The 12,567-nt window shown below is 36.4% G+C and overlaps 1 protein-coding gene across 4 annotated transcripts in view; it reads left to right on the top strand.

The window, feature by feature from the left end:
• Window positions 1–2,270: 2,270 nt before the first annotated feature.
• The window catches only part of tmem117 (transmembrane protein 117), a 53,234-nt gene continuing 42,937 nt past the window's right edge, over window positions 2,271–12,567 (top strand). The window contains exons 1-3 of one of the 4 annotated variants that reach the window (XM_078949303.1): window positions 2,271–2,301; window positions 2,385–2,617; window positions 6,206–6,514. In XM_078949303.1, coding sequence (XP_078805429.1) covers window positions 6,235–6,514 — 280 coding nt within the window. In that variant the 5' untranslated portion in view covers window positions 2,271–2,301; window positions 2,385–2,617; window positions 6,206–6,234. The other 3 variants (XM_004069903.5, XM_078949305.1, XM_078949304.1) reach the window with 3 other exon arrangements.

The following is a 12,567-nucleotide window of genomic DNA, read 5'->3' as shown; positions in this document are numbered from 1 at the left end:
TTACACTGTTAAGGCAGGGCATGGGGTACGACGAAAAAAATGTTTAATAAAGTTTTTTGACCTGGACTTAGTCTTTGAGACTAGGCAAGAGGCCTGATTAATGACCTGGATCATCAAGGTTAATTCAGGATCTTCAAATAACTTCTTCTTGTTACTGATCTAGGATAGGAGCTGGCTGGAAAACAAGCATGGTAATAAACTCAAGCACAAACAAGAGTGCTGCAAAAAAAAACAACACACACACACACACACACACACAAAAACATTTTCTCATTCTTAGGAGGATCTAGAAATGTACATAAAATCCTTAAAATACATCAAAATACATATGTGTGAAAATCATATGAGATGTCAACAGAATAAATGTGACTTTAAAAAAAGCAAGTCTGGTTGATGTTCAAAGGTATAACATGTGCATTAAAATTTTGTAATTAGTTTGACCCTTGAGAATGTCCTAAAATATTAGTTAATTCTGCTATTCTTGATTTTTTGTTGTTGTTGATTTAATGATTCAGGGCGTCATTATGTTCCTCAGTATGATACAGTGGTAGCAGTGGTGGGTCTGTCATTAGCAGGAAGAAGGACATGTGATATCACTGTCACACTCCACGGGTGAATCAGTCTGACCCTCAGGAGCTGCACGGCACTGATCTGTAAATAGAAAATCATATGTTTGCCATCTTCTTCTGCACCATGCATGGGGCTTCTTTGTGTACACTGTGGTCCTGTTCTCTGTTCTGAAATGATGAAAATATGACCAGAAGATTTATGCAGTTAAAATGAAGAGAAATCTTGAAAAGATGCTTTTATGAGCTCTAGCTCATATCATTTGATTATCATATTTTGTTTTTATTATTGTGTAACTTGGAGAGCAAAAATGAAACAATGCTGTTTTTTGAAAGTGAATTAGCCTTTAGAGTTCCTGATTGCTGTAGTTAAAAATAGTTTTGTTTATTAATGCATTTAAAAACAATTGAATATAAGAAATTTTCATTTTTCAACAGTGTTTTTCTTGTTGGACCTACAATTTTTTTTTTAAATCGTTTTTTCCTTCTACATTTTGTCTGTACTCTCTGGTTTTTGCCTCTTGGCAACACACCCATGGCAGGAAATCAAGCAGCATCTGGAAGCTTCAGGGCTCCATGTCTGCTCTTGGTCCTTCCTCCTCCTTAAATAGATACGTTTCATGACAGCAAAATTAACCCATTACCAGAAGAAACTCTAGCTTAATGTTAAGCACCAAAGATGCAGATAAAGTAACACAGGAAACAGAGTGGAGCACTCTTCAAATTAAGGCAAACGATTATTACTTTTAAATCTATTGCTGAAACAAAATCTCTCTTTTTATATTTATATTATATAAATAATTTAATGGAAATAAACCTCAGTTCCATTGGGGAGGCCATTAAACCATGCCAAATTATCAAACTTGTTTAAATTTTAATATTTTGGCCAAATCAAACAACTCTACGGATGCTGTCACAAAATATCATATTTGATTTATTTCTTCCAAGTATCATCCTAAAATGTTTGCCTATTTTACAATGTTTTTGGTTAAGTTGTGTCTTGAAATTGAATCATGGCATCTGGACTTCTAGATACCATGATTCAACCTCAAGACAACATCACCTTGATGAAGGAGAACCTTTGTCAACAAATCGGTTAAGTTGTATTTTTGGTCAGATGTTTTTGCTGTTTACACTTTTAGTAAAAAAGTGTATTTCTTTCTAGTGTTTTCTCAGTGATTTCCTTGGATGTATGAGACAGTGTTTTAGTAATGGATTATTTGGCTGGGCCAGCTATTCTTCATAAAACAATTGTACTTTTTTCAAAGGATTTTTGCGAAAATGTTGAGTTAACATTTAATAAAAGCAAACAAAACAAATCAAGAGGAATTATCTGTTTTTTAAATGACTGACAATGAGGGTTAAACAAATATTAATTTATTAATCAATTAATTGATTAATTAATTGATTAATGTATTTATTTAATATAAATGATTAGATATAAACCATGTTCTTTCTTTTTAGACTAGATAAATAATGTGATTTTTCTTTTCCTTTTTTGAATGGAGTTTGCACTTTTCATATTTCTTATTCAGTTTTTATGTTGATTTTATAATAAGTCACACAAATCCCTATCCTGTATATAAATGTATTTGTCATTCAAATGTTGGTAGTTAATAATAAAAACAGGAAAGTTAGAATAATTTCCTGTAAAAAACAACATAGGGAAGGGGCTACATTTATTTTGAAGGGCATGAGCGGAAGTCGCAGTTAAACTAACTTCTGTTTGACCACGGTGAGTAAACGTGCTCGCTGTCTGTCCTGCAGTGATGTTAGGCGCTCTCTGTGTGGACTCATCCTTCTCGATTCTCTCTCAAGCATCGTCCACAGCTCGCGATCGGGTTGCCGTCAGTGACCGGAAACGAGCTGAGGAACCGGCTCGGTTTGGGTGGACCGGACAGAACAGTCGGCACGATGGCTGATGATTTGGGGGAACCTCTCCATCACACAGACAACAGGTCCTGTAGATAACCCCCCTTCATCATCCTCAAAGGCCACCGTAACGTCGCATCTCGTGCTGCGTGTCGCGTGAGGGACACTGCGTGAAGCAGGTGCGTGGATTGAATGAGACCTGTGGACACGTGGGGTCTTCCCTGTCTCTGATTTCATCGATATTAAAATCTGTAATCTGATAATTCTGCTCAAGCTTGTTGAGTTATCTCCTGAGTGGGTTATGAGACATCTGGCATCAACACACACACACAAACACACACGCACACAATGTGTGTGTGTTGTGGTTGTCACTGCTCCGTTTAGGATCTTTGGACCACTGAATGACCAGGTTGTTGGTATGTTTTTTTGTTTTTCTTTGTGTAAATCAGGGGTCTACAATCTTCTACACTTAAATAGTCATTTGGGTGAATTTGTCACTGATGACAACCCAATAAGAGCCCCAAAGTCTGACCCAGAAACTGATTTGTATTTATATTCTTTTTACTGTTATGACAAATATAAATGAAGTATTGCTTTTCTTTTCTTTTTTAGCATTAATAAAACAAAGATAAAATATGTTCTTTTTCATAATATGAAAAAAGTTTATAACTTTTGACAGGTCTACACGGCTTTCTTTCAAAATAAAAGAAACCCTGTACCACATAGGATCAGCTCAATCCAGTAAGTGTAGTAGTATGTTGTAATGTCAGCAGTTTTTGCCTAAAAACTGCATTATTATAATTAAATTAACCAAGAAAATTCTGACATTGGGACAACAGTCGTAAACACAAAGTTGTGGAGACAATGTCTGGCCGTATTGATGATGTCATGGAATATATGTATCTATAGAGATTAGCATGGAGAAACAGAGTAATGTCATTGTCAGGTGCGTGTATCGAGCCCCTGCATCAAACATTGAAACTTTCACAATTGCTACTGAAAAGATGTTTGCTAATATCTCCAATAAGGTCATATTTCTTTGTGGCAATTTTTAAAAAGATTTGTTGAACCCAAACAATCACACCACGACAGAAGATTTTACTCATACATTGTAAAGTTTAAGCATATATCCATTAATCAGCAACCGGAGCAGAAATACAACCTTGATAGATAAGATATTCACAAACTGCCTAGAAACATAGTAAATGGAAAATGGCGTATACTTTTATACTGCTCTATACCTTATTCAAAGGCCCAAAGCACTTAACGGGCACAGACCCATTCACACACACATTCACTCACTGGTGGCAGCTCCGCTGCCAAACACTGTTGCCAACCTTCCACCAGAGGCAAAGTGTCCCAAGGACCCTTTGAGACAAGGTGGGAATCGAAGCCGCAATCTTACGACTGCACCACAGCCACAGTGGCTAAATGCTTATGACTGACATCATTGACCACCTTCCGGTTTTTGGAAACTATGAACGTGTTTGTAGAGAAATAAATGAAAAAAGGAAAATAGTTTACTGAAGAAAACTAACAGAGGAATCAATAAATGCACGTAACCCTTGTACTATCCTAGGCACTTTAACGTTGGGAGTTGGGTAACGTTGGGAGTTGGGTCATCTAGACCCACTAGACCGTGCTCTAAACCTTTTGTCTTCAATGATTTGTGATCTTCACTGGTGTCCATGGATTACATGAAATCTTTCCACCTTTATCCACCTTTGTCATGGTAGGGAGAACACGTCAATGTAAGGGTGGGCTCATCTAAGATAGCACAAAGGTTAAATGAGAACTACAAGCACAAACTTAGAAAACCCTGAATGAAAGCAGTGATGTTAAATTTATGCAGAGGTTTACATCAACATACAACAAAAACTGCCCACTTACAAATGATATTATAAACAATATTATAAAAAGCCATGGATGACTAATGGACTAATGCACTGTGAATGCATGCATGTAAAACAGTTTATACAAACAAGATTTGGAATTTGGAAAGTTTGCAGACGAAAAAACCTGCGCAAATAAATCAGAAAAGGAAAATGTCGAGCACTACATAAAGAAAAATCCAATCTCAATCTATTTTGAAACCTGTGGAAGCAAAAAAAAATAAAAAATAAAAAAGCCAAAGTAATTCCATTACACAAATCGGGGGACAAACATTAACTAACAAATTACAGACCAGTGTCTTTACTCTGCCAATTTTCTAAAAAAAGGTATTTATTATAAGGCCGGAAAATTTTATAGAGAAACATGAACTAATGTCTGGCGATCAGTATGGTTTCAGAAAGAATAGATCAACATCCATGGTGATTATGCAACTAACTGAAGAAATTATAGATGGCACAGATAATGAAGAGTTCACAGTAGGAGTGTTCATCAAACCGAAAAAGGCTTTTCACACCACTGATCATAAAAAAAAAAATAGAAATATGCACACATAAGGTGTTGTAGAAAGGGGTGGGATCATACAAGATTTTTCTTCTACCCAACTCTTTTTCAAGCACACAGTTTTTTTAAAATCTATTTTAAACTATTGTTTTGATTTTCATTTTGTGTTTGAAACAAAAAAATAGTAAAAAAAAAAAAAAAAAAAAAAAAAAACAGCACAGGGAATGCTTTGAAAATAGATCAAAAGATGATCAGAGTGGGACTTTAAGGATACATTTTGGTAATGCTTACTGACCTCACATTAATTTTTTGTATTAAAAAAGTGCTCACAAATTTGTCAAAATGTTTGATTTTGGTAAACTGCTAAGCCAAATTGCTTGATTGGTCATTGAGGCATTATGGGTAGCATTGTCAGGAGCTTCGCGAAATGATTCGTACTGTCAATCGAATAAATAAAGTTTGATTTCTTTTTTGTTGTTTTTTTTTAAATATACAGCTAAAGTACTTTTTACTTTACAGTTACTTTTCAAAATGATAAACTTTGTAAATTTTTGGAGCAGTAAAAGAGCCACTTGTACTTTCAGAGCTCCGGTTGCAGACCCCTGGGGTAAATAAATGGGGTTTTGTTTTTCCTTATTCAATGTGTAAAGTTTGTTCCAGGTCTACTGCTGTGCTGGACAACAGAACTTTCCCTCACGAATCATTGAATCAGTAACGATTCACCTGCACCTACATTAGCAGAACCATCAAATTAGTATGACCCAGAATTGCACTCAGCATCCAGACACATTGCATGCCGGGGGAAATTCAATATTCACTTTGGTGTTATTTCTGGAGCCACCAATCCAAATTTCAGCTCAGATGTATATGAGGATAGAATGTCAAAGTGGGAATGGTATTTTTTTGGGAGTTTAAAAGTGCAGAAAACAGACAGCCTGAGCACAGCTGGGCAGATGTTCTTGAGTAACGCTTTTGTGTAAATCTCCCCTAGTTATCAAGTGATGCACAGAGCTCGGGATAAGCCTTTAAAAGCCTGAAATTGATAACTAATAGCCTCAAACCTCTGCAGGATTCCCGTTTTTATCCAGGCGAGACACTGTTCAATGACTTGGGAGGATTTTCCGACTGTACCGTAGAGCTCCTAAAATTTTTTGTGACTCATTTTAGATCTTTCCCGTTTATGATATTTAAGGCAAAAGCTCCAAAATAAGATGTAATAAAATAAGATTTAATAAACGTATTATAATAGTTGTTCATTGATAGCATGACCTTTAATGTGAGCCTAAAGGATGTTTTCACTTAAATCTGTCCATCTGATACATGTGTCATTTAATCTGACTCACAGTGACCCTGTCTCTCCGTGACCCCCGTAGGTGAAGTGTGGCTGGGGGGCTTCAGCAGGATGGAAATAGATGCCTGTTTTCGCTACTACTTCCAGCACCCGTGGTCTCGCCTAATTGTCGCTAACCTCGTCACCTTCTTCAACTTCCTCATCTTCGCCGAGGACCCCATCTCTCACAGTCAGACTGAAGCCCACATTATGGTGGTGGGCAACTGCTTCTCCTTCCTGTTCAACAAATACCCCGGCCTCGGGTGGAACATTCTGAAAGTAATATGCTGGATATTGGCCATCATCACCGGCCTGCTAGCTGGGAAGTTTATATTCCACCGCCAGCTCTTTGGTAAGTCATGCACACAGTAATGGCACTGGAATGTGTGGAGTAATGGCGGTGCTCTGGGAGAAGAGCAGGCGATTCTTTTCATGGCTATTCATCAGTGAGATGCACCTTTGAAAGTCTTTCTGTAGTTTGTGTTTTTTTTTCTTCTTTACCCACTTTTTTGCACCCACACTTAATTCCAATGAAGCAGACCCTAAAGCCTGCTATCCCATTTGTTACTAGCACAGTATAATACTGCCTCATTTTAAATGAGTGGTTCTGCTGCTCGCTCTTGACCTCTAAATCATTCATGGTACATTTTTCTCATCCCCTCAGGGAGTTAGTTGAGGCTCTGAATGTCCATGTGTTGTTTTTTTTCTATGTTTTTCAAACAAAAACAAAGAGTGTGGCTGTGTCCAAATTTGAGGGCTGCGATCGTCCTGGACTGCATTTGCAGGCTGCTTACGTCACAGCGCTGCGATAGGCGTTGTCCAAATTCAACGACTCCTTCAAATGCGGCCAACAAATAAGGCCTTCTTATTCCCGATTTCAAGGATTGGTCTGGTGTATCCTTCTATGCTGTCCATATCCCAAGATGCATTGCGGCTGAACCCGGAGATTTTCTGACAACAATGGCGGACTGTGAAGCGGGACCCGGAGTTGGAGATAATTACCCCATTTTATAATTACACCTGGTTCACTACAGGACTAACGGTTGTTAGTTTAACATGCAAAAATAATGACATGGGTGTTTAGGAAATCTCACATTTTATTTAAATCAAATTGTATCTCAAATTTGATTTAAACTTTTTTAAGTGGTGTAACTGTATTATAAAGAATTAATAATCAACAAATTTGGCATTCTTTCAATACAGCTAGTAGTTATTTAAAAACCTATTAACAATAGATTCTGATTGAAAATAAACAAAACGTTTTCCCGCCAAAAGTGTTTTTGAGATTTCACGGAAGCTGCCATGTTGGAATGACCAGTAAAAACCCTTCTACTGCCCCTAGTGGAGTGATGGTGAACTACAGGGCAGAAAATAAGGACTAAGATTTATACATTGAGTATAAGGAAAGTTTGGATCATGCTAATAAGATAGGGGCCTCGGAAATTCGTGTATCAAATATGATACGAATGGTTATATAAGGTTTAGGGTCTTTAAGTATTAAAATTACCTCTAACTTCCTTATTGTTGTAATTATGACCATTTTTGCGCATGTATAATCTTCATTTACCTTGATATCTATTCATCCATATATGAAAAAAAAGGTTCTGGTTGTCATTTATTTCAAATAATGCTTGAACCACAAGTGCAGAAAATAGAAACAATGGTTAAAAAAACAGTTTAGTGGGAAACTGATACACCTATTTGTAAAGCAAAAGAATCAATGGGGAGAGAGTAATACTAGAATATGAGAAGTGTGAATGATCAATGAAAACAAAATATATAAGCAGAAAACAAGTCAAAGCAAATAGCTAAAAAATAAAGGAACCCCTGCATAAATACATAATGAAAACCTGTATAATCAGTCATTTTAACCTGGATGAATAAACCCAAGAAGTTGTGTTGGGGTGGTATTGGACATAGAAGATAGACAGTATCTATGTTGTGATGGAAATTCAGAGCCCTTCCTTGTGATTCATTCACTGCTGAAATTACCTCAGCAGAGTAAAAATCACCCAAACTCAATGGAAAAACCACTAAACACAGTTGTAACATTGTGAGTTTAATTAGAAAGATCTAATATTAAAACCTTTTAAATGACCAAAAATTAAAAACACCTGCAAAAGTTGCTGCCAAACTAGGGAGGAAGCAGTGTAAGAATATGTTTTATTTTGTAGCTGACTGCCTTTTTGTTTATACACTTTTTTTTAGTAGAACAAAATGCTTTATAAAAGTTTATATTTACAGTTTGAACAAAAACATTCCAAACCTAGATTCTTCTATTAATTTCAGTCTGCTGGTAGGAATGTGTGCATGTATAGTTTATGCAAGCGTTCCCCGCCCTAGTTATTAGGATAAAATAGAACTGGTTGACCTTGTTTTTTTATGGAGAGTTTGCGATTCTCTATCCCATAATTTTAGTTTGAATGCCATGGTGCTACACAATGTGATTTGTCCCCATATTATAGTTTTTTAAAATATTTTCTTGTACTTTTTTCTTGAATAGAGTGCTTCCTTCAATCTGATGTGGTAAAAACTCCTCCAGTCGATATCAGGTTAAATCTTTGGGATCACGCTTTGATGTTTATTAATTGTGATACAAAGAAGACATGTTAAAATTAATAATAATAAAAATAATAATGCCTGCCGTCATAACAAAGGAGTCCCCTATAAATTATTGTTAACAAGTCTTGTGTTTTTTACTCAGTAGTGTACATATAGACCCTCATGTGCAGAAACATCTAACACATACTTTACACTGGGGTTTCAGAATTAAACAAGTTGTCTACTTATTAAATTATTATTTTTTTATTTCCTTGCTGAAAATCTTGTGCTGTCACTAAGTTAGGAATCCTACAAAAGTGTTTTAAAATACTTTTATATATGTGTATATTCCTGTTCTTTAGATTTGTAATCTAATATCTTAATCTTAATCCTATATATTTAATAATAAGATTCAAGCGAGCACAGTTGTTGTGAGTTTCATAGTTTTGAACTAATTCAGAAGACATTTGTTGATCAGAGGGTGCAGCTCCAAATATCCATATAAAATATCCTAGCAAAAAGTGATCAACTTCCCAATATGTGATTAATAACAAGAAAAAAAAAGATATATATGTATATATATATATATATATATATATATATATATATATATATATATATATATATATATATATATATGTATATGTATAAGTTAGTAAACGTTTGAAATTGTATTTATGGGCTTTATTTTGCGCCAGTTTTACTTTTTATGAAATAAACATAGGTATAAATAACTTACATACTTCAGTGGATTTTTGTTTTGCATCTTTGTGTGTGTGTGTGTGTGTGTGTGTTTTAGATCCAACTATGGATATGTTTGCAAGTGCTGAGTGTATTGCTGGATTTGAAATACTACTGGTTACAAATTATGGGAGTTCTGGTGCTGAGGGTTGGAGAGCTGAACTTTCTAACTGTTATACAATACCAAACAATGACAGGTGATTTAAGCTGCACTATGGAACTAGGAGCACATCTGTAACCCCTTTATGATCATGCAGGTATGTGTAAGGAATTTCTCACAAAGTTGGACAGTAAATGATGAAAGATGTTTCATTTCTTTAATCAAAATGCTTCTTGAGCACTTTCTAAAAATATAATTTCTATTACTCGGTCCATCTTTTTTCTTTTCATATAACTTAATAACTTTAACTTAACTTTATCTTTCTTTTAACTTAAGTAACAGCAACTGTAAAGCAAGCTGAAGGATCTGTGTAAAGCTACCTTCACCAAAGGCATGTGATGCAGGTTCTTGGATGCGTATTTACGCCCCAATGTTCACACCGCTACCAGATACTAGATACCAGATACAGTCAGGACCATACAGTACATGCCCACCACCTACAGTTTTAAGAGGCTTGGTGCGAAATGTCGAAGCGGTGCAATTCTCACAAATATCTCTCCAAGCTTTTTCTTTCACAGCTCTATTCCGATATGAAATACTTGTTGTCATATAATTCCAGCCAGGTACAAAATGATTAATTTCTCCCTCATGATCAGTTTTTATCAGTTGGCACTTCAGTCAATTAAAAGGGACAGCATCCATACCGTACGTCACTACTAAATCCAAGTCCCTGGGTCAAAGTGTGACCTGATTTCACTTTCAATGCGTGTTCAATGGCTGTGCGTTTTGTACGTATGAGCCTGAAGCGGTTTAGACATTGACATAGACGTTTCAGTGGATTTGGCCGCTTGAACTTGCGTTGTGTGAACGTACCTTAATGTCCAGATTTTATGTATAGACAACCAGAATATACGCATTAACTTTTATACATGATAGAGTATGTTGCATCCAGTTGATAATAGTCCTAAAATGAAAACATAGAGGCAGTCTTTCAGCCCAATTCTACACCATCTGAAATTTGTTGATGTCTTTTTTTGGCTGCAATTGACCAAGCAACTGGTCCAAAAAACACAAGGCTAAAGACTGTAGAACCAATCTTCTTGTTTCTGTTGACATATAATTAGGATTTTGTCTAATTATTGAAATGTTCCTACTCATTTTTATTAACAGTGTTAATTATATGTGTGGTCCATGACACTGTTTGACATAATTTTATACCTCCTTTTCTTATTTTAATATTAACCTCCTTAACCTGTTCAATTCTTTAGCAGGATATGCAACTTTTGGTCTCCTCTGATAGTGTTTTGAGCCCAATAACATAGTTTTCAAAATATTAAGCTTTAACTTGTTCTCTCCTTTCCATTTAGAAAAAGATATTAGCTCCTCTTGGAGGATAAGAAGCTAAAATAGGAGATTGATATAGTTGTATCATCTGCATACATAGTCATGTGAGCTTTCTCCAAACCACCAACAACCATACTTTCCATTAAAAAAACACTTATGAAGTATCTTAATAATTAAAAACAGTTCTGGTGTTACATGTATTAAGCAGTACAACAGACTCACTTGAATTTCATTGGTTAATATTTGACTAAATTTTTACTTTTTACTGCCCACTTCCACCTGCTAGGCTTATCCCTGTCTAAAATATCCTAATATGAATAAAACATAAACCAAATCATAACAAGCTCATTTTAGAAAAAGAAAGGAATAGAAATGTGTCACAAGAGCCTGTGTTAAAGGACGATGGTGGTTTGTACTTATAACTGCTTTCTTCTCTAGGTCCAAAATGGTCTTGTTTTTTCCACTTTTGTCTTTGGCATTTAGCACAGACTAAACAGAGGCAGCTGAGCAAACTCCTACTATTTGTTTGCACAGCATGCAACCATTGTGGAATGAGCCAAGTGATACGAACGTCATTGTTGAGCATGCTGTGAACCATCAGTCCAATGTTCAGTTGATTTGGTGGCTGCGGTTCACAGGGTGGAGAGGCCGATTGCTTGATGTTGCATGGTCTTTACTGTTGATGTGCCATTCGGCAAGACACTTGACCCCACATTGCTTCTACGAGACACATGTCTTTTTTCTGAATCATTCATCTTTCTCAACAAACATGTTCAACAGTTTTTCTTTTCCTGGATCAGTCAAGCATTTTCTCACGTCTGTAATACAAAAAAGGGAAACTGATTTTCTGTGCTTTACCGTATGCTACTCTTGACCCAAGATTATTGTAATACACTCACCTAATCCTTTCAGAGTCTCTGCTAATGTTAGAATAGTAATTTAGAATTAAATGCTCTACCTGGATCAAATCCTGTTTTACTTGGATTACAGGTACTTTATTTCAGCCAGGCGGCTCTTTCCTACTTACATTATTATCAGCGTAAGACAAGGCGGCATTAGCGTGGAGACCTTGCTACGCTCATCGGTTCTCTGAAGATCACAGCGTGTTCTGGAGGGCTTTGTGACTGAGAGCCATCTCATCCCTCTTGTTGTGGGTTTGATGATTAGAGCCCATAGGGTGCCATCTGGGCTCCGTCATGCGTTTATCATTTTGGAACGGCTGACGTCTGTAGAGAGAAGTGCCCTTTGGGATTAGTGCAAGATGTGATTGGAAGGTGCAGTTTGTGGGAGTGCAGTGGTGGGTGGCGTAAGTGAAAGCTTTTGTTTTGTGTGTGCGTATGTGTGTGTGTGTGTCTGCCCTACTGTGTTTTTACTTCTTTGTGTGAATGTGTTTTAGCTGAGAGTAGATTTACTTAGTACTGTACTTAGCAGTGAGAGACAAGAATGCTGAACTGTTGAAGACATCATCCCAATGGAGGCAGGCATTTCCAGACTGTATTATTGGACAGTTTTTTTTTTTACTGTTCGGATGTGAAGTTCCCCTTGTGATGAAGTGGCTATCCTTTCAAGGGTGTACCCCTGCCTTCGCCAAACAGCGGATAGGCTCCAGCAACCCCATGACCACCATGGAGCGTCAAAATTTCATTTTTGTAGCATTTTGGATTTAGGTTGTCAGAGAT

This window comes from Oryzias latipes, chromosome 6, assembly GCF_053564925.1.
Source record: "Oryzias latipes strain Hd-rR chromosome 6, Olatipes_Hd-rR_3.1".
Taxonomy (NCBI): domain Eukaryota; kingdom Metazoa; phylum Chordata; class Actinopteri; order Beloniformes; family Adrianichthyidae; genus Oryzias; species Oryzias latipes.
The sequence above is the reverse complement of the archived record's forward strand: the minus strand, read 5'-3'. Positions and strand labels throughout refer to the sequence as shown.